The following is a 22,811-nucleotide window of genomic DNA, read 5'->3' as shown; positions in this document are numbered from 1 at the left end:
CAGAATTAAATGAACTAAAAATATATAGGGTGTTCCATTTAAAAAAATATAACTTAGTGTCATATGTCAGAAACTAAACGTAATAGAAAAAAACTGATGACGCCATTGAATTCTACGTCAAAACTTCTACCGGAAACCGTTTTTCCTTTTTTGATAACTTTAATAGCAAATGAAATACAGAGGAGGTTCCAAAATGACCAATTTTCAAAAACCCCCCGTATCTTTGAAACAAAAGAAGTTTGCCCAGCCCACTGAGGAGAGAGATCGTAACACGTATGCTACTTTTTTTCTATCTATTACCGTTTTCCCTGTACTCCGTAAAACCATCGAAAATGCAGCACCCTGTATATTCGAAATAAATGACGATATACCAAATTATGTTTGGCTAGACTCGAAAAAACCAACGAAAAGTGGCTACTCTGTAGGTACAAAATAATACAAATTTAATACTAAAATATTAGTAAATTGTAAAGGTCAATAAAAGTAAGTAAAAAGTAAAGAAATTTGATAGACATCCTCCTGAATACATAGAAACTCCTTGAATCTGGGAGTATAGGAACCAACTTGTTTGTTTTTATCTAAACATCCTGTATTTTATACCTTTTTAGGATTTTACCTGCAATTTTAAGTCTACTTTATTTACAATTTAAAATAAAAAATACTCCTAATTAGCATCAGGTAAAAAAATGTTAATAAGGTAACTTTGATGTTGACTTGACTTGTCTTAGTGTTCTGTCAAATTGTTAAATAATAAAATAAAAAATTCTCTTTTGTACTTTTTTCATAATTCATGCAGTTACAAAAAGACTACTCTGTATATATCTCAAAAATTAATGTCAAAAGACATGCTGTTAGTTTTGTTAAATGTCGACAAATTTCGTTTTTGTCTAAAATCAATATTTCTATTAAATCATAGACGTTTGGAAAAAACTTTTTTTTTTACTTAATCAAGTGTGTATCTGTGCAAGTTTACAAAATTACTTACAAAAAACTCGCTCAGTATAAAGTGTTCTACAAATCGTCCCAAAAATTTTCTCTTTTTAAATACATATGCTAACCTAACCTAATCTATGGCAAAAATCAAAGTAAAATTGCATGTCGTCACAATGTAATAAATATCGTATGAAAGATAAATGATTAAGGTTTGCTTTTTGATTTGTCACATTTAAAACATTTAATTTCTTTCACATTGTTACGACATTCCATCTTACTTTGATTTTTGCCTTATGCATCCTTATCAGAACTTTAAATTTATTCTTACAAAAATTTCTATAGAAATGACAGAATTGACCAATAGTAACGTCTAATTAGTAAGTAATTATATTTGGAATAACATTATTCTGAACTTAAAACACTGGCTCTTAGTGTTTTAGATTGTGTGAATCACCTGATTTGGTTGCTTAAGTTGAGGTTAAGAACAGTTTAGATTAGTTTAGTCTGTATTATTTTGCATCTGACCTGTCACAGTCAAACCTTAATTTAGCTTAAATTGCGTCGGGGAAACAGGCATAAAACCCTGGAAAAACTGGAAAACGTTATTGAACATACTAAAATCGATTTTCATTTTATAATTCCTCCAGCACTAACTAAAATAAGTTGAATAAAATATTCGATGCACAACTGCCAGACAGTATTAAGCAAATTCCTAACTGTAAATTAAATCGAAAGACGCCCGGTTTAATGAGAAGATGAAATTACCTAGAGGGGTTGTGACGCGGCATATTCTAGCAGAATAGAAGCTTAAAAACATAAATACAGCCTGGAAATTTATCAAACCGTCAGCTGTCAGGCCTCGGAACGCTGGATGAAGGATTATAGCAAACTTTTGCCGGCTTAAACCACTCGCTCAGTTATTTATATCCGCGGTTTTGTTGTTCATATTTTTGTTATTTCCATTTTCCGTCTTAGTTTTGTTGTCTGTGATTTGAAATTGGTTTCTCGGTAACGCTTTGTATAGGTCACATGGCGCAGTTGTTCAATTTCAACACCCACGTTTGTAATGCTTGGGATAATCAAAAATATCAATACACACACGAATGTAATTTATGTTACATAATTTGTTAGAATATGACACGCATTTTATTATTTATAAAAACATCTGTTTGTACTAAACAACAGTTTTTGTCATGTTTCATTGTATAGAGTGACAACAAAAGTAATCCCCAGTTAGTTGTGTCTCTTTAAACCTCCAACAAACTTTATCCCATTATAACTTCTCCATGCGTCTGGTGGAGGTTATATGCAAATCAGCTCGAGTTTCACTGTCTAACTTTGCCAGCTCGTGTGCACTTAAGTTGAGATAAATGTCTTTAATTCCAGGTCAAAATGCATAGAATTTCATCAGGTCACTCCACTCCTCCGTCAGTTCGGAGGCCCATCCTCAACTTTGGCAGATCTCTAAACACGTCCTCGGACGATCCGTTGTTATCCAGAAGCAACTCTCAACACATTGCCAAAGATTATGTGGAAAGTTTGCATCAGAACTCGAGAGCAGCATTGCTTTTTGGGAAAAATAATGTTTTGGTGATGCCTCTCAAAGATGAAGTTACTGACCCAATGCCAGGGTGAGTAACGTTATATTTATTCGTGATGTTTTGTTAGATTTGGGTGAAGATGGTAAATGATGCTTTTCAAAAATATAAAAGTATAATTATCATCATTTTTTTACTAAATAGGCAACCCAGTATATTATTACATTTTACAGCATGACTTAATGTATCTTAAAAGCAATTTTTAACACAACACTCATAATTTGCTTATTATTATGTATTTTGGTAGGATTGACAAGTGACATTCTGCAGGAAGAGAAGTTTTAATGCATCTTTGGAATATATTTCTCAAAACACGAAACAGTTTTTCAATTCCAAACTTTAATTAGGTTAAGTTAGGTCTGAACCATTCTGGTGTCTTTAATGGTCTGTCTCCTGTTGGCATTCTAATTTTAATTTTTGCAAATTAATTTGATCCTTCTGGTTTAATTGGTGAGAGTATTTCCCTGTTCTCGTGTTCCCAAGAAGTTCACCAGATATCTGTCGAAAATTATTTAGTTTAAAAAAATACGAACAGTAGGAACATAGAGTAAAGGGTGTTCGTTTGGAACAACAGTATTCCAGCAAAAGATTGTGGATTTTCTTTGAACATAAGCCATTCAATGCTACAGCTAATTCAGTTATGACAAATTTGACAAAATCAAACAAATTGCTAATAAATATAAGATGAAAACAGTATTTAGAACTTAAGAACTCTTCACTGTACGATTTTTTGGGAATATGTTCTTCAGAAGTGTCTTTCTCAGTTAGATTAGTTTCAGGTTCTTACCTTCTTCCTCTATTTTCGGTGATCCGTTTCCTCACAACTCTTTTCTTGGTTATGTAGTGTCTCCTTCTTCAGTTACTGTAGTTTCACTTTTTCTGGCAGCTCTTCAACGATGAATTCAGTTTCTTCAGAAAGCTCTTCCACAGTTACTGTAGTTTCAGGTTACTTGCCTTCTTTTACCACGGTGACAGTTTCAGTTTTTTCTTCTTTACCTCCTTAGAGTTTTATTTTTCTGGACTTCTTTCTTGATTACTGTTGTTTCCTGAGGATCTTCTAGGATTGCTTCTAAACACTCATCAGGCATTTCTTCGATAATTACTGTAGTCCCAGGTTGTTTGTCTTTTTTAACAGTTGCAACAACTTTCCGTACGTTCTTGTATGTCAACTTTTATCATTTTAATAACACGTTTTTTGACTACTTTGTTTCTTGTGTTGGTTCAGGCGGCTCTTGAATTTGATCAAATTCTTCAAGTTTCAGTTTTTCTTTTTTCTGAACTACCGATTTCTTAGGAACTCTCTTTATTTGGAATTAGTTCCTCCGTATCTTCCATTTTCAGTTATTTCCTCTGTTTCATCTTTCTTCTTCTTAATTACACGGTTTTCCAATACTTCTTCAAAACTCCATCTCCAATTACTGTAGACTATTGGAACTACACTGGCTGATCTTTTCCTCCACTGTTTCTGTAGTTTCCGGTTTATTGTCTTCTTCCTCCACAGTTCCGTTTTCAGTTTTTTCGTCTTTGTCATCCTTCTTCTTTTCAATCACACGTTTAGTATTGATTTTTTTTAATTTTAGGTGAATTTGTAAACTTGCTCAGGCATTTCTTCCACAACATATTCCAGTCCTTCCCGTATTTCTTCTAGTGTTACTGTAGTTTCGGGTTATTTACCTTATTCCTCTTCTACAGTGACTATTTGGGTTCGCACTTCTTTGTTACCTTTCCTCTCTGTGATTCTGACTATTTTTTTTTGTCATTTTTTTTGGGATGTCCGTCTTTGATTACTGTGGTTCCTTAAACTTGCTCCGGTAATTCTTCAACATATTTACGTTCTTCAGGCATCTCTTTTTCTTCTGTGGTGACTGAAGTTTCGAGGTTTTAGCCTTCTTCTTCCATTATGACAATTTCAGTTTTTTTTCCCTGTCACCTTTCTTCTTTTCTTTCCAACGAAAAGGAATGTTACAGAACATTTTAACTATTTTCTATAAGCAACTAAAGTTAGAAATCATTCATCTCTTTCTTATAACGTTCATTCTCTTTCATATAACGTAACCTTTAATGTCCACACACCACATTCTAACAGCAATTTAAAGTTAAATAGGCTCCCCGACACGTTAAATGCATTAGCGGTTTTAATAGTTCAGCCACCGTGCAAAGTGGTAAAAGCACAGTCCAAAAGCTTTGACCGCCAGTTTAAATAAAAGCAAACTTTTATCATTAATTTAATTTTTACGTTTATTATGTAAAATGTACTAAAATGAACCAAACTAATCTAGTATAGAGACAAAGGTTACAAAAGTTAAATATAAAGTATGAAAATTTTACAACACACATAGAAAAACATTACAATAGAGTGTTTTTAAGAAAGGTAGATTTAAAATAATAGTTTTACTTCAAATTTACCAGAAAACTCATACTCAGTTATTCTTTTAGTCTCACTAAATATTCTGTAGTATAACTGTATAAGGATTTTGCTTTAAATTTACTTTAAAGCAGGCAATTAATAGTTATTTTGTTGTTGCAGATATCTTAGTTTGCATCAAACTCCCAGTGGCCTTACGATAAAATGGACTCCCAATCAGCTGATGAACGGTTTTACCGACGAATCCCAGGACAAAAGCATTTTCTGGGACTATGCCCTGCAGGTCAGACTGGACGAAATTGTTTACGTTCACTGCCATCAGGACAGTGAAGCTGGAGGAACTGTTATACTAGTGGGACAAGATGGGGTTCAAAGGCCTCCAATTCACTTCCCAAAAGGTGAGAGTTTTACTGTTTTATACCAATTTTTGTACAAACAACCCGACTCTTTAGTTATAACGCAAGTATAATACAACGCAAAGGGTCATTATAAAAAGTTTCGGATATCCTTTAAGTCTCAATATTAAATTTAAAAACTTTGTGCCGAGTGAAACTTCTCTTTTCAGTTCTTCAAGCAGAGCGAGGTTTTTTCAATAGACAGACTTTACAGGATTACTTTGGAAAGTTGCTGGAAAGCAAAGCGTATGCCAGAAATTTAATTTTTGTTCAAACGAAGGTAGAAAATTAAGGCTTTTCAAGCAAAAATGTCATAACAACTTTACTTTTATACGCATATTTTATAAGTGTTTAATTAAGTTTTGGTTCAATTCAAATCCATCACTTACTGTCTGAGGAAATCTAGAAGAATTGAGAGAAACAGTCAATTTATTATTTATTAAAAGTTTGACTAAAAAGATTGCTCAGAGAATCAGAACCCTTGACTTGGGGATCACATCTACGAATAGAAGAATGAAAGAGCCCTTAGAGCAACTAACCTGTTTGGCGCAGCTCTAAAAATTCTATTGAGGTTAGAAGCAAGGAAAATGTAAAGAATTGTAACATTGAGCAAAAATGAAGAAAGACAGAATGAGGAAGACACTCCTGAACACTCTCTTTGTGAATTTCATAAAAATGTGATACAGTTTGAAATATAAGAACCAAATATTGTGAAGGAATTGAAGTTAGAAAAGCTGTGATTAGTAAAATGAACACAATAGTCCTCAAGGTCTAAATCTACAAACTACAACTAATTCAAGTGGACTTTAGGATAAAGTAACAGACATTCGTTATAGTTGTTGGTTTCTTTAATTAATTATATAATTATATGATAATATGATTTCCTGTTCTATTGAAATATACACATTATTCAACAAGTCTAACGATACTCTGTAACTCTAGAACGGATAATTCATTTCCCAGAATGAATTTCCCGCTAAAATCATTTATTTATCAAGTCAGTTTATTTTGTGGGGAAAATTTAATTAACACCCGGCAGGTTCGGAATAATTGAAACGAAAATGTACATGTGGAAATGTTAATGGAAACTCCACATTCCCATTTTTACCTGTTTGGGTGACGATAGGTTCTACTAACAAACAATGTTTACATTAAACCGTTCTAAAATATCGAATTCCAATTTAAACAGATTACTATTGGTGTTTGCGTAAACACGGCCTACAATTCCGAGTAAAAGAAGTCCGTTTTCCGTTTCAATATCTTTGAAAAACGAGATTTTCCCTTGAGCAATTTCGTTTTCCATTTCAAGTGCATTGACGGATCGATGATCCACTATTGTCGGTGGGAATGTCGGGAAAACAGATTAGAGACGTATTATTAACGTCAAAACGTGAACTTATCCGGCTTTTATTGGAAAAACTTTTCAAACTTTGCCATTCTTCTTTCGGGATATTTTCCATCAGCCCTTTTGATATTAATGAAACTTTTCAGCTTTTTGTCTATTTGCTTTTATGGATTAGAAGTGCGAGAAGGTTAAAAGGGTATATCAAAATCGATTATGTAACACTCTGTTGAACTTTCTTTGACCCAAGGTGTGTTATTTTGATTTGAACTTTAGGTGGTCACATGTTGGCTTTTCTAAGCTGTCTGGAAACGGGATTGTTGCCCAGGGGACGTTTGGATCCACCCTTATGGTCGCAAAGGTCCGGGGCAAATTCCACCACCAAACGCCGAAGGCCTTTACCGGCCTTATCTGAAAGTGAAGAGACCAAAAAGGACTACGTTTTTAGGATAATCGATAACAGTGATCATAAAGATATCTGTAAGTTTTTTTTTTATTGAGTAAGAGAAGTAAGAGTTATCAAACAGGTTGTACAGAGCAATTTTAATAATTTGATTGCTGGTATTATTTTGCAAAACTACTAATAAACCATGGAACATCCTGTATATTGCAACGTCACAATAAGAAATTTTGTAACTGTTACAACATGTCGGTAGATACTACTATTAACGTCAGAAAATAGATATCACGTTGTTTTTGGAAGATAATTTAGCTAGGCAATTATGTGTAGTCACATGACTACTGTCAAAATACATAAACACGCTTGTATCGATTACTGCAAGAACATTTTTCTAAACCCTGATTTTGCAACTTTTGAGCACAATTTGACAGTCAGGAACAAAATTGTTTGTCAAACCCACTTGGAGTATGAAAATGATAGTTTTAAACAAATTTTTTAAATCCTCATTAAATTTCCCATACACTAACCTCAAAAAACACTACAAAATTTGGTACAGTCAGGGAGAAAAGCGGTGTCAAACTTTGAACTGCCAGAAATACAGTTTGAAAGGACAGTCAGGGACAAAATTGCCTGTAAAACCCACTTGGAATAAGAAAATCGCCGTTTTAAGTACATTTCTGGAATCCTCATTAAATTTCCTATCCAATAACCAGGAAAAACATTACAAAATTTGATACAGTCAGGGAGAAAAGCGGGGCCAAACTTTGACCTGTCAGAAACACAGTTTGAAAGGACTGTCAGGGACGAAACCGCCTGTAAAACCCACTTGAAGTAAGAAAATCACCGTTCTAAGTACATTTTTGGAATCCTCATTAAATTTGCTATCCAATAACCAGGAAAAACACTACAAAATTTGGTACAGTCAGGGAGAAAAGCGGTGTCAAAGTTTGAACTGCCAGAAATACAGTTTGAAAGGACAGTCAAGGACAAAATTGCCTGTAAAACCCACTTGTACTAAGAAAATCACCGTTTTAAGTAGATTTTTGGAACCCCCATTAAATTTCCCATCCAATAAATTGAAAAAACACTACAAAATTTGATACAGTCAGGGAGAAACGCGGTGTCAAAATTTGATCTGTCAGAAATACAGTTTGAAAGGACTGTCAGGGACAAAATCGCCCGTAAAACCCACTTGTAGTAAGAAAATCACCGTTTTAAGTACATTTTTGGAATCCCCATTAAATTTTCCATCCAATAACCTGAAAAAGCACTACAAAATTTGATACAGTCAGGGAGAAACGCGGTGTCAAAGTTTGACATGCCAGAAATACAGTTGGAAAGGACAATCAGGGACATAATCGTCTGTAAAACCCGCTTGGAGTAAGAAAATCACCGTTTTAAGTACATTTTTGGGATCCCCATTAAATTTCCCATCCAACAACCTGAAAAAACACTACAAAATTTGGTACAGTCAGCGAGAAAAGCGGTGTCAAATGACATGCCAGAAATACAGTTTGAAAGGACAGTCAGGGACATAATCGTCTGTAAAACCCGCTTGGAGTAAGAAAATCACCGTTTTAAGTACATTTTTGGGATCCCCATTAAATTTCCCATCCAAGAACCTGAAAAAACACTACAAAATTTGGTACAGTCGGGGAGAAAAGCGGTGTCAAAATTTGACCTGCCAGAAATACAGTTTGAAAGGACAGTTAGTGACAAAAGCGCCTGTAAAAACCACTTGGAGTAAGAAAATCGCTGTTTTAAGTACATTTTTGGAATCCTCATTAAATTTCCCATACAATAACCGGAAAAAACACTACAAAATTTGGTACAGTCAGGGAGAAAGGCGGTGTCAAAATTACTGTGATTTTTACTAATACGAATTATCATTTTTAGGCATTTTAATAACACTGTTTAATACGATTTACACCTAAAATTGTAGCATGTTTAACACAGTCACATTTCAAAATTCAAATTTCAAGTTATTAATTACTGATTTTAAGGGTTATCATTTTAATCAAATATGTACTTGTAGCATCTAATCATTTTCTTTTGTGAGTACTTACAGGCTGCCTACAGCAGAAATAAATGTTGAAATTTGACTTCACTAATAGTAAAACAGTCCTTCATCAAGTCCCCAATCTAAATTTTTCCTGACTACGTCCCTGTTATTTATTAGCTTCTACAACACTTTTCCTGCAGGCTGTAGGTGCTTTAAACTAGTTCTTTTGAGGAAATAGTTTTTACTAGTACGTGAGTTTGGTTGCAACTTGATTTTTTGTTAATTACGGCTCTGTAAACTGCTTGTGAATTTATTTCCATTCGAAAAGAACTAAAGTTAGGGTCGCATTTAAAAAGTTGTCTATAAACGAACATTAATATGTGGCGACTCCATTTTATCGCAATAAGATCAAAATATTGCAACATGATAATTCACAAAAAATTGCCAAACATTTCTGAAAACCATCAAATCCTAAATTGTCCTATTCTTGTACCAAATAGCTCAATTTGACCGACTCTTACCGTTTTTGAGATACTAATATATTATTTACACGCGACACCCTGTACAAAAACCTAAAATTCCAGTTATCAACGTTTAAATCACTCTGAATACTAATGAGTACTATTTAACTAAAAGCGTAATGAAGTAATGTGAAAAAGTCAAGTAAACAAGCACAAGGTATATTTACCTTGTGTAATTGCTATTCATTTAATTAATTAGACGAAAAAAAATGAACTTTTCAAATACATACTTTTAGTAAAACAAAAAGCAGTTCAGTGTGGGTGAGTGATCTAATTTGTAATTTCAAAGTTTGTTAAAACTCAATTTACTGTTAATATACAGTTTTCTAAAAACCATCATCCAGTAGGTTCATTAGTTTAATAATGAAAGTTTACACTTAATGTCAAAGGTAAAGTGCTTTTTTTGTTGATCAACGCAATTTAATTTTGTGATTGTACAAGAGAATTTATTATTCTACACGTGCTATCTTTAGTTTTATTCAGGAATTTAACCTTGCTAGATTACGGTTTAATCAAAGAAAAAGCCTAAAAGAAAGAAAAATTTAGCTGTCCAATAACTAAATCAATCGATACTAACCTGATAAACTCTCCAGATCGTAAACCTGCTAAAAACGAAGCTTTTACATAAAAGATATATTATATACTTCCTGCCCTGCAAGTTTTACTGTTAAACATCAATCTTTACTCGCCCTTAAACCTGTGAAAAGGTCAAAGGAGAAAACGGTAATAATACCGTACATGACATTAAAAAATGAGTTTTTTCAGCAGTTGGGTTTAATTTCAGTGAAAAGGAAAGACTTGATGGATACTAAAGCTTCCTTGCCTTCCAAAGTTCGTGTACAACATTGCAGCACCAGTACCAGCTCTGACAGTTCTTCAAAGAGTTTTAGCCTAGGTACCAAACAGTTACTGGCATAAATCATTGTATAACCCTTATTTGTTAATGTAGATCAACAAAATGTACCTGACAGTCCTCCAAGTGTTTACATCCAGGCTGTATGCGACTCCATGAAGAAACAGATCATCTCCAGAGCTTTTTACGGTTGGTTGGCTTATTGTCGCCATTTATCGACAGTACGAACCCACTTAAGTGGCTTGGTTAATGGTAAAATCATTAATGGAGATGGTGCTTCCGGAGGTATTGTCTGCAGTAATTCAACTTGGCTGTTTGAGTCAAAGTTTTGTTTAAACAGGTATCACTCTGGAAAAGTGGGAGGAGTTGTGTGTTGAGGGAGTGGTGTCAGACTATGAAGAAGTGTATCGGTTGACTTATTTTGGAGGAATTGCTGGAGATTTAAGAACACAAATCTGGCCTTATTTGTTAGGGCATTACAAGTTTGGCACCACTACAGAACAACGAAGAGAGTTGGATGAAGAAACTAAGCAAGCGTACGTACTTGGTGTGGAAAGAAAAGTTTCACTTTTACATTTTCATTTACAGATATGAAAACACTATGTCAGAGTGGTTAGCTGTGGAAGCTATAGTGAGACAGAGAGATAAAGAAGATCAAGCGCACGCTATTGCAAAGTTGAGTAGTGAGAGTACTTCAGGAGAACAAATGCCCAATGAAATGAAACGGGAACTAAGCAACGAGGTTGCAGAGCTCCAAGCTAATAACGAATTGATAACATTTCTAATTCTAGGTGTTTGAAGATGTCGGAATCACCGACGATGAAGATTCATTTTCAGCTGAGGAGAACCCCAGAAAAACCAGACGCAACACCATTCGGTATGAAAGTGAAGAAGACGTTCGGCCAAGTGATGAGGTGGCTAACGAAGATGACGCACAAAATCAACCCACAGCCTTACCTAGCAGTAGAAACGATAGTTTAGTAGATGATAACAAAACGGAAAACGATGTTCTGGAAATATCGCTCCATTTGGAAACTTCAACCCAGTTGGAGCCAGAACGGGAAGAACTTCCCGATTTTATGCACAACGTTATAGTGACAAATGCTTCAGTCGATATCACTAGCGTGGAAACGGATAGTCCTATTAGAAACCATTTGGATGCAGTGACGGAAGAAAACAACTCATCACTGGATACATGCATTGAAACTCATGGTTTGGCTAGTCCTGGTCGGTCGGCCTGTGTTTCTCCAGCTAGTTCAAATGGAGGAATTTACAGTGTAAGTTTTCTTCTTTTTTCTACAAAGTATAGAGGACTTACATTTATGTGGTCAATGAATGCAGCTGTGGTTATGGAAGGTTTTGAAAAATCATTGCAATACAGTAAAAAGATCCTTGCTTGTATTTGATTAGCGTGAAGCTATCCATAAAAACACAGTTATAAGATATGTTCCATCCAAAAAGCCGACGTAAATATTTTCTTCATCTTCAACTCTTCATCTTCTTTAGGTGCCGTCTTTATTCCGAAGTTTGGCTATCATCAATGCGTATTTTTGATACTGCAGATCTAAACGGTTGGCAGTTGATATAATTGTACCATTCTCTCAGATTCTTCAACCATGAAGTCTTTCTTCTTCCTATGGATTTTTTGCTCTTTATTTTTCCCTGGATGATAAGATGCAGCAACTGGTATTTATCTCTCTTCATGACATGTCCCAAGCAGTGCAGTTTGCGTTTCTTTTAGAGTTTATGTAATTGCAACCGTGTCATCGGTATATCTTATGTTCCCATCACTTTCATATCTTATGTTGTTTATTGGTGTGTCATTTTACTTGTCATTTACCTACTTAATTTTGGTAAATTGCTCTGAAAGTACTCTGTTTATGATGTCTTCTGAGTATAGGTACTTTAACTAGTGTCCCCAAAATAAAAAGTCTTGTTTAATAGGGCTACCTTCTTTTCCTGAAGTACCTAGTACTCTAGAACCATATAGTAATACCACCAAATTGCTAAAGTTTGAAACTGGTTTAAATATTTTGAACGTTAGTAATTACATTTAGGGGTGTAGAAAATTAATCTCTAGTTAAGTCACTTTCTAGCTTTGTGAGTGAGTGTTTTAAGGTCCGGAATATCCATGTATTATAGAACCTTTTTGCCGCACCCTACTAGTGCCACCAAATTACAATAGTTGAAAGTTGATAAATTATTTTGATCTTTGAATGTTTATGGCAAAGCAGAACTAACACTCTCTAGGTTCGTTAGGGAAGTTTTCTGAAGTCTCGAGAATATCTTGGCATCATAGAAACTCTTTGCTGCATCCTACCAGTACCACCAAATTAAAATAGTTTAAACTTTTGCAATTTGGTGGTACTGGTAGGGTGCGCCAAAGAGGTTCTATCGTAACCAGGGATGATTAGGACCACTGGAAAACTCACTGACAAACTTATAAAATGGCTTCACTAAGGGTTAATTTTCTACACCCCTAAGTATAATCAATATCATTCAAAGTTTAACAATTTGGTGCGGCTATGGAGATACCAAGAAACTATTAGAACTTCTGGAAACCTCAACCTGGACAAAACCAGAAAGTGGTTCCACTAAAGGTTAATTTTCAACTATTTGTGCGGATGGAACTTATTCTTTTCATGGTTGTGTATTTATGGGCAACTTCACACTAACTTCTATTTGTATATTCCAGGCGTTTGGCTCATATAACATAGGAATGGTCGTGTGGTTGGTTCAAAAGTATCTCAACTTTTTAAGTATTCTTCTTCTTCTTATTCATATTTAAGATCTCGCGATCTGATAGTTTTGCAGGTTCCTCTGGATCAGCTCCTGGGAGGTGGACTGCCTCCCATCCTGTCCTTCCATCTCTTAGGTGGTATTCCGGGTGCTCTTTTCCCTTCAAGTGCGATGCGTGGCAGTCTTTCCTCTTCCATTCTTCTCACGTGAGCGTAATAATATCTTTGTCTTTGTCTCCCCCATCTTACAATGTCTTGCACCCCACATTGTTTCCTAATGTCAGTGTTCCTAATTTGGTCTATTCTTGTTTTTTCCATTAGAGTCCTGAGCGTTTTCATTTCGGCTACTCGAAGCATTCTTTTCGTTTTGTTGGTTTTTTCTCTGGTTTCTATTTCTTATGTCATGATTGGCCTAATACAAGTCTTATAGATCTTGACCTTGCTATAATAAATCATAAATTTAAAATCATAAGTGAGAAAACTAGTAGACCTTTTCAATTTTGGAATGACAAATCTATTTGGTCATTTTACCACTTTCAAACTTATCTCATCGAAAAAGTGACTACTTACCTACTGATGATTTAAATAATACTTTGTAGTTCTACTCATGAGTATGTCATCACTTTGTCAATTTTTATAGACCTTTATGATTATTCAAGTTTAATGATTTGTGATTCTCCTTATATCATTGGTTTTGAGTTCTCTGCTGCACATTTTGTATTGAAGGTCTCTAATATTGACCAAAACAAGACTTTATATAGGTTATTTAATTTTTTTTTTAACAGCAAGAACTGCTTAAAACCTTCGGTTTGAACCTACATCGGATTGAGAAGGACGTTCAAAGATGTGATAGAAACTACTGGTATTTTGCCAATGAAAATCTGGATAAGCTGCGTAATGTTATGTGCACGTAAGTAGTCTTTTTGAGTAGAATAATCAAAAAATAGATTATATTCTTATTACAACATCTATTTATATTTTTCCTCCTCCTCTCAAAAAACGTTTTTCCAGATACGTGTGGGAACACTTAGACATTGGTTACATGCAAGGCATGTGCGATTTGGTAGCTCCACTTCTGGTTACTTTCGACGACGAATCCATGACCTACGCTTGTTTTTGCCATCTCATGGAACGCATGATCGAGAACTTTCCCAATGGAAACGCCATGGACTGTCACTTTGCCAACATGCGCAGTCTGATCCAGATTCTGGATGCGGAAATGTACGAGCAGATGCACGCGCACGGAGATTATACGCACTTTTACTTTTGTTATCGATGGTTTTTGCTCGATTTCAAAAGGGAATTGGTATGTAATAGACAATATTTAAAACTTATGAGTTGATGAGATCTTCTGGTATTTTGGTATAGAAATTTTTGTAAATTAACAGTAATATTACAACAGAAGCAGCATAGTTTTTCAATTATTTGGAACCAAATTGCTTTCATCTGAAACAATTCAAAGTTTTGAGGTTTTGCTTGTTTTTATTACTTTTCTCAACTTCTGCTATTACTACTGCATTTTCTTTTTCTCTTAATTTAATTTTTATTTTTACACATAAATAATAATCTACATGAAAATTGAGTACACTCCTTTTTTTTCAGGTATATCCTGATGTATTTGCCACTTGGGAAGTAATCTGGGCAGCTCAGCAAGTAGCTTCCAGCCATTTTGTGCTGTTTCTTGCCTTGGCCCTTCTGGAGACCTACCGGGACATTATCCTATCAAACGGAATGGATTTCACTGATATTATCAAATTCTTCAACGGTACTCACACATAAATTATTAAAAAACAATATTTTTTAAAATTCCTTATTTCAGAAATGGCTGAAAGACATGATGTGTCAGCTGTTCTAAAGCTGGCTCGTGAACTAGTATTGCAAGTTCAACTTCTCATCGAAAACAAATAAAATACGAGTTTGATTAGCACAACTAGGTTACCAAGTAAATGACTAAAATTAGGAAAGTACCAATTTTTATATTAAGCCGTAATTAAAACCTTTATTTGTCAGATTCAATCCATAAAATATAAGTTATGAGCTGTGGATTTTGTGATGTTGAGGTTTTTCGTCAATTTTTGCAACTATTTCGTTCGTTTTAGCACAAAGAAAGTATATTTTTGTGATACAGAGTCAAAAATGTGTTTGCGTATACTGAATATTAGCTATTTACGCATTGAGGTGCCAAAAATGTATGTACAACGCAAATCAACCGGTATTTTTAAGTGTTTTCCAACAAGTTATCATCAATTTAAGGATTTTTAAATATACAGTCAAATATTTATATTTTATTAAATTCATACTACCTGCATGTTACGATATCTATGTGTATAAACCTATAAATATTGATATGTGCTTTTTGTTTTTACATATCAGTTTTTAAAAAAATTCTATAATGTTTTTGTAAATCAGAAATATATAACCTTTTTGTTGTATAGGAGATTTTATTCAAGTTGTGGTTTTGAAAAGATAGTTTTTAGAAGTTTATCAGATAAATAATGCTTTGTCGCTATAAGTGTCAACCAGATTTCCTTTCTAATTATACAGTTCCTAAAAAATTGTTCAACACCAACATTGAGTGTTAAGTTACGCCTAAGCTTTCGAATACCATATTTTTTCAGATAACATATCAATAGACCAAGTTGGGTTTCTTACCTTTTTGAATCACTTTAAATTATACAATAGTGTAAAGTTATATAATAAAAAATCTAGTACAAATATTATGTCCATGGTTTTATTTATTAAGTCCCAGAAGGAGAGAAAATTAAAAAGAAATTTTGTTAGAGTACATATGAGAAATGTTGAACTCGTTTGACTACCATTGTTTATACAAGGACTTTTGGTAAGTTCCAGGTTTTTGGAAAGTACAGTACAATCTGAGAAATAACACTTTCTCTAGCTGTAGTTTTAAATGGTAGCAACAATAATTTATGAATGACCATGACAGGTTTGGTTTTTGCAGTACTTTGTGTTCTAGAAGAAAACCTAAATCAAAAATGTGTTAAATGGTCTAGGTCTAGCTAATTAACGTAGTTAACAGAAACTCTACTGTCTCATATGATGACAGGAATATTTTCTGTGATGAAGTTTCACACAGCTAAACATAAGATCTTAGACTGTCTTTTCCACGAAACACAGAAAAAACCACAAATCATCACGACAAAGGCCATATTGCTAAAAGAGAAGATAATGGAGATATTTGGAAACATATTATGTATAACTAAAAAAAATTGGTTGATACTTCATTTTTGTTTACTTTTATGTACTTCAACAATTCGGTTTTTTGTTCTAATCTGTTCCTAATTCTTACATACATTCCATTTATCTTTTGCATGATACCACTATGTTTTCCTGAGATTCTATACCTTCTTCTTAAATGTATGTTTGAAATTTGTGTTTTCATGGAGTTCTCTCTGTTTGCATCATTTCCAGCTTTTAATATTACCTCTTGGTCCACTGTGCACTATACTTACTGTTATCTTCTTTTCTTGATCCAGTCTACATTACTTCGTTTTTGTCTTTGAATGATTGACACATGGATTAAAGCTTCTCTTTAGTTATTTACTCTTATTTTGAGAATTTTCAACATGAACCATAGGAAGAAACATATTGTTCAGCAATATATTTATTTGAGTGACCTCTTTTATATCATGAGCAGTTTGGTTGGCTTTTTCAAAGTTGCTTTAAGATTTTTTATGTTTTTCAATGGTTCAATGATGCCTAATCATCATCATCAGTTATTAAATTGACTGTGTTTTCATTCATTCATTTTTATCCTTCTCATTGGTTTCTCAACTTTTTCTTTTAGATCACCTCTGCCAACTCCAATTGCTTATCCAGACTTAACCACAGTCTGCAAATTGCTTCTGATACTTGCAGTATAATCTAAGGAAAATACAAAATTGATAATTGGCAATCAGAAGTAATCTACAATAAGAAAAACAAGATGAGAGAACCCAAGTTATTGAAAGCACACATTAGAAGCTAAAACACCTTGATGAATTCAGTTTGTATGATGATGATGAAGAAATTCGTAATTTTTTCGTAAAGACTCTTTAGTAGAGAAGATTTTTTTCTCCTTCTGGAAACTGAAACAAGTTTCACTCCACCCCTTTGATGCAGATTTAGCTAGTAGCAGAACAATCATTTGTTGATGCAAGACAACTGTGAATTGTTTCGCTAAATGACACACACGCCCGATTCGTAATAAATCTATATTAAAGAACTTAACATAAACATTAAAATATAGTGGCAAACTTTATAAATGTTATGGATCGCGCGGCGACGTTGCCCGTTCGTTTTCGGGTTTCGAACGATAATAATTGGTTCTGCGTCGTCCGCTCGCACCGCCAGTATTTCGTTACTGCGTAGCACGTTCAGGGTCGTCTGGGATTAACCAGTGGCGGCTCGTCAATAAGGTAATTTTAACAACAACATTGTTTAAACAGCCAATATGCTTCAAGTTCATTACAAGATAGTCCACGGGAATGAAACTAAACATAAATCCAGCAAAAACCTCTCTGTTGTCTCAATCACTAAGAAATCTTTGACCTCCAAAGAAATTTGCATGTCTGGGAAAAACGCTTGAAAGAAGTTAAAAATCTAGAAATAACACTAATTTAGGAAGATCTTTAAAGCGTTCATACTGAGGAATGTGTCAGTAAGTCTAACAGAGAGAACAGCAAAAGAATAAAACTCTTAACTAAGTAAGTTACTGGAGTTGGGTAAGAGCAGTCTGCTTGCACATGTACAAAAAACAAAACAGTTATAAAATGTGACTTTGGAACAGAAGAAAATATTAAACAAGCTGAAAATTTAGTATCAAAATGAGTCAGAGAGATGAGAGAACCAGAGCAGAAGTGTTAGACTAAGAATCAAAAACCAAATCCTCTAAATTCATGGAAAGGCATCTAAACATCTTCTTTCAGACCAACATTCATGCAAGAAGATTAGTTCAGCCTTTTTCACAGTTATTGAAAGCACACATCAGCCTCGATGAATTTGATTGTTTGTATGATGATGATGAAGAAATTCGTAATTTTTTTCGTAAAGACTCTTTAGTAGAGAAGATTTTTTCTCCTTCTGGGAACTGGAAGAACACTGCAATTGAAGCCTAGTTTCTAGGACAGGGAACTGATTCTGTCTGACAATTAACCAATAATTCTGTCAGTGTCATATTTCAATTCTAGTCATGAAACCTAGGTTTTACGTGCATATGGGCCCCAAAGCTACCGAAAAAGTCTCGTGTATTTGGAAAGGTACTCCCAATTTTCCTCTTAGAATATCTAAAAAGTAATTAACAATTTTAATAGCCGCTCACATAATACTGGCTCTTTTATTACTGGGATCCAGTGGCACAGCCACAGTTTGCATTTACAATATTCTAGAAATGTACGACTTCAATTGCGTGCTTTACTCCACCTTACACTTTGAGCAACCCCACAATGAACGATTTAAGCATACTACTACTACTACTACCCCGACTGAAAGCAACGCCACTGAAAGTAACGCAACTTCCTCTTCCACTCCTGCTATTGAGGCTTTGGAAGAATTGGACTGTTCCCAAAGTAAAATTTCTGTACAAACTCGTACTTCAACTCGGTTAGATCAACTATTATTGATAGGTCCACTTCCTGTTGAATGTCAGATGCAAAAACTGCAGGAAAATGACGTGATGTTTCCAACTGTTGAGACTAATGAAAATGAACTTGATTCAGAATGGAAGAAATGGAAGAAAGTAGCATTGAAAGCTAAACAAGCTAGAAATTTGGTTTATGAAACTTGGGAAGTCAACAAAACTGGATTCATAAACATGAGGTCCTTGCCACAGAAATGTTAACGCATTTTCCTCATTAAAACTTAAATAGGAGGACAATATTTGCAACTACGAACATGTGCAACCTCATGCTTTTTGCCCCTTTGGCTTCTGTAGTAACCACCATCTTCATAGGTGCCTTGGTAGGGGTTGGTGGAAAAGGAGGTGCTGGAAATCCTGGTGATGTGTAATTATTTTTTTTTTCAACTTTTCTTTAAGACATTAATAATTATGATTTTAACCAGTTTGCCAAATCCATGGATTTGTGTCTACCCGTTTCTAGGCCTTTGTGTGTTTATGTTGTCGTTCAATTTTGTGGCTTACAACCTGTACCATAATGGTTTACTGATATTTTGTCAGAACTATGTCAAATTCACACATACCAAAGGGTAAGTTTTGAGAAATTTACAAATTAAATTTACTGGTGTTGATTTTTCAGATGTTCTGAAGACGTCGACCAGTTTAATGTGCAGTTCACCAAGAACCAAATAGGACCGCCAAAGCCTTTTTACTTAAACTATTTTGTGGGTAACTACGCTATGCAACTTACAGCGTCTCTTTGGGTAATACAAGCTTTGGTTTATGTGTTCCGGATTATGTGTTTAGCTGATTTTTCTTTGTATTTGACTCGAATTCAACTGAAATCGGATCCAGTAAGTAAAATTTGTATAGTTTTGCAGGGTTGATAAAACTTATAATATTGGTATAAATAATAAATACACAACGGTCAAAATTTAGACTTAGTTTAACATCAATTTCCTCTTCAATCCTTCTCTCGATTTTAATCATCTTTTTTATGAATTGTAGCTTGATTCTTTATGATTACATCTGTCTTATTACGATTGTTCAATGGTTTGTCTTTATGGCATACACAGGGACGAAAAGAAAGTAAGCAATTTTCTGTGCTTTTTGAGACACCCTGTGGAGAGAACAACTGAGAATTGAAAATAGTCTATAACATCAAATTGTAGCCTGTTATTTTCTGAACACTTTCTTTTTTTATTCCCTCTGATATCTCAATTATTAAAGAAAATACAAAGTTTCGAAGAAAATGTGGATATTGATCTCATTTTTCCACACCTGTTTTAGAGGTTTGCCATGGTTTACTAATCGAATTTGAAGCGAAAGTCAAGAACATTCTTCATTTTGATTCTTAAAAATCCAACATGGGTGATATGGCTTCTACTGATGTGGCAAAGGCTGTAGCGTTGATTGAAATTGGTACAAGTTACAGCGATGTTGCTGACATGCTAGGAAAATCAGAATCTATCGTAATAAAAGACGTTGGAGAGTATGTGAGTAGAGGAGGTCAAGGAAGAAAACGGTCAACCACGGCTAGAGATTACAAATTCATAGTCTTGCAAACATGATTGAATAGGCGTAAAATAGTACCGCAACTAAGAAGGGAACTGGAAGAAGTATGTGTAAGAAGAAGAAATGCTCGGACCATTAGTAGAAGGCTTAAGGAAGTTGATTTGAAGGCATATAGAACAAAAAAAGCTCTGTTACTCCAGCGACGTCATCATGTGGCCAGACTAGGCTTTGTTAGGGAGCACGAAAATTGGAAAAATGATCAGTGGGCCAATGTTTTTTGTTCACAGATGAGAGTCAATTTTGTGTTAATTCCATCGACAACAGGGAAAGGTGAACAAGATGAACCATTTAATTTTATTTCTACTGTCGCCCATGGTGGAGGCTCAGTGAAGGTCTGGGGTGGAATATGTTTAGAAGCACGAACAGAGTTGGTGGTTGTTAATGGAGCTTTAACTGCAGATGGATGCATTAGAAATGTTCGAAGAAAACTTTTTGCTAATGCCCGCCCTCACAAGGTTCATTGTGTCTCCGACTTTTTGAATGTCGTCCGAATAAGAACTATGGCGTGGCCGGCATGTTCTCCAGACATTAATCCAATTGTACATGTCAGGAAGATTAAGGTCCATAACTCGTGCAGTTCAAAATACCGAACGGTTGAGATTTGGAACAATCTGCCTCAAGACATGATTGATAATGTCATCAGAAGCATGAGGAGACGGATGACTGCCTTGATAAGGTCTCGTTACTAAAACAATTTTTTTAAATGTTTCTGCCCTACAGGTTCTTATATTCTTGGTGTTTTGAACCGTATTGTTCGTTAATTTATTGTTGTCCTGATTTATTTGACCAGTTGACCTTTAAACACCCTCCGGTTTATTATAAAGCACAAATTGGACCAATTCTAAGCCTGGATAAAGTGTAAAGGAAGCATAAAACTTAAGTAAAAAGTTCTCAGAACGACAATGAATTTCATATCTAATTCGAGTGTCGACGTTGGTGAAATTACTTCGAAACCATGTATTTTTTCTAATAATTGAGATATCAGAGCGAATAAAAAAAGAAAAGGTTCGGAAATTAACAGGCCACAACTTGATGTTATAAAGTAATGTCAATTGTCAGTTGTTCAATCCACAACCTCGCAAAAAACACCGAAAATTTCTTACTTCCTTTACGTTATCCATTTAAAAATGGTATTCATAAAGAATCAAGCTGCAATACATAAAAATTATGAAGGAAATTGATCGAAGAGTGACAGAGAAAATTGATGTTAAACTAAGTGTAAATTTTGACCGTTCCCCTAATTTTGCCAGTGTGTGTAGTTGGTAGAAAGTAATTAAATACTTAGAATAAGGAAAAAACGTAAATAGAGCTAACAATACTGTGTGTACGGTAAAGTAGACAAACTTTCAAGAAAAACTACTACTGTATCATCCGTGCAACATATATTACATCCTCTGGTAGACCGTTTCTTCAGTTTTCTCGACCATCATTAGCACCTTATAGTTGTCAGAAGGAAGGGTAGTCAGAAAGGAATTCCACTACTGTATCATCCGTGCAACATATATTACATCCTCTGGTAGACGGTTTCTTCAGTTTTCTAGACCATCATCAGCACCTTATAGTTGTCAGAAGCAAGGGTAGTCAGAAAGGAATTCCACTACTGTATCATCCGTGCAACATGTATTACATCCTCTGGTAGACCGTTTCTTCAGTTTTCTAGACCATCATCAGCACCTTATAGTTGTCAGAAGGAAGGGTAGTCAGAAAGGAATTCCACTACTGTATCATCCGTGCAACATATATTACATCCTCTGGTAGACGGTTTCTTCAGTTTTCTAGACCATCATCAGCACCTTATAGTTGTCAGAAGCAAGGGTAGTCAGAAAGGAATTCCACTACTGTATCATCCGTGCAACATGTATTACATCCTCTGGTAGACGGTTTCTTCAGTTTTCTAGACCATCATCAGCACCTTAGATTTGTCAGAAGGAATGGTGGTCAGAAAGGAATTCCACTACTGTTTCATCCGTGCAACATATATTACATCCTCTGGTAGACCGTTTCTTCAGTTTTCTTGATCATCATCAGCATCTTAGATTTGTCAGAAGGAAGAAGGAAGGATGGTCAGAAAGGAATTCATCGTCAAGACAAATTCAAGGAATGATAAAACATAACAAATGTCAAATGAGAAAAGCTTAGTAACCAATACATGATACAGACAAGTCAGATTTTAATATAAATTGTTAAAAAAAAAACGAAATTGCAGTGAGTGTTGTTGCATGAATTTACTAGTTGGTTTTCTTGAGACTTTGAGAAAAAATATAAACTTGATTGTATTACTTTTCAGAAAGGCGCTAAAATGGCTAACGTAGTTCTGACTGCAATGGACGCAAAATCCAAATTAGTTTAAGTTGTCTAAGTGTTTATTATCTGTATTTTGAATAAATTGATTAAAGCTACAGTGAAGATTAGTTCAAATCTTGTCACCTCGTGGTACCAGGATGTCGGAAAGCAATTAAATTGCTCCTTTTCTAGGTG

At 34.6% G+C, this 22,811-nt stretch overlaps 2 protein-coding genes across 4 annotated transcripts in view; both read left to right on the top strand.

The window, feature by feature from the left end:
- The window catches only part of LOC145726838 (small G protein signaling modulator 1-like), a 28,016-nt gene extending 12,149 nt beyond the window's left edge, over positions 1–15,867 (top strand). The window contains exons 5-16 of one of the 2 annotated variants that reach the window (XM_081976091.1): positions 2,320–2,564; positions 5,059–5,294; positions 6,910–7,113; positions 10,341–10,451; positions 10,506–10,694; positions 10,750–10,945; positions 10,998–11,151; positions 11,201–11,686; positions 13,933–14,057; positions 14,159–14,453; positions 14,750–14,912; positions 14,967–15,867. In XM_081976091.1, the coding sequence (XP_081832217.1) occupies positions 2,320–2,564; positions 5,059–5,294; positions 6,910–7,113; positions 10,341–10,451; positions 10,506–10,694; positions 10,750–10,945; positions 10,998–11,151; positions 11,201–11,686; positions 13,933–14,057; positions 14,159–14,453; positions 14,750–14,912; positions 14,967–15,055 (2,493 nt within the window). In that variant the 3' untranslated portion in view covers positions 15,056–15,867. The remainder of the gene's footprint in view (positions 1–2,319; positions 2,565–5,058; positions 5,295–6,909; positions 7,114–10,340; positions 10,452–10,505; positions 10,695–10,749; positions 10,946–10,997; positions 11,152–11,200; positions 11,687–13,932; positions 14,058–14,158; positions 14,454–14,749; positions 14,913–14,966) is intronic. The other variant, XM_081976092.1, reaches the window with a different exon arrangement.
- Positions 15,868–18,281: 2,414 nt separating this feature from the next.
- On the top strand, positions 18,282–22,732 carry LOC145726271 (uncharacterized). 2 transcript variants are annotated; one of them, XM_081975294.1, is made up of 7 exons: positions 18,282–18,402; positions 18,457–18,711; positions 18,769–18,961; positions 19,012–19,146; positions 19,205–19,348; positions 19,399–19,612; positions 22,621–22,732. In XM_081975294.1, the coding sequence occupies exons 1-7, from the start codon at positions 18,336–18,338 to the stop codon at positions 22,681–22,683; spliced, it is 1,071 nt and encodes a 356-aa protein (XP_081831420.1). In that variant the 5' UTR covers positions 18,282–18,335; the 3' UTR covers positions 22,684–22,732. The 2 variants fall into 2 exon arrangements, with proteins under 2 accessions (XP_081831420.1, XP_081831421.1); XM_081975295.1 differs by having other exon boundaries at positions 18,296–18,402; positions 18,532–18,711.
- The last annotated feature ends 79 nt before the right edge of the window (positions 22,733–22,811 follow it).

The sequence above is a fragment of the Ips typographus genome, linkage group LG3 (assembly GCF_016097725.1).
Source record: "Ips typographus isolate SLU linkage group LG3, UJ_Ityp_2.0, whole genome shotgun sequence".
NCBI classification, from domain to species: domain Eukaryota; kingdom Metazoa; phylum Arthropoda; class Insecta; order Coleoptera; family Curculionidae; genus Ips; species Ips typographus.
This window is presented reverse-complemented; position numbering and strand designations above follow the sequence as displayed.

Excerpts from the sequence above, each read along its gene's own strand:
- LOC145726271 (XM_081975294.1), top strand. The coding sequence starts at position 18,336 with ATGAAACCTAGGTTTTACGTGCATATGGGCCCCAAAGCTACCGAAAAA. Across the intron at positions 19,349-19,398 it reads AAATTCACACATACCAAAGG|ATGTTCTGAAGACGTCGACC; the intron begins GTAAGTTTTGAG and ends TTGATTTTTCAG. Across the intron at positions 19,613-22,620 it reads TTCAACTGAAATCGGATCCA|AAAGGCGCTAAAATGGCTAA; the intron begins GTAAGTAAAATT and ends ATTACTTTTCAG.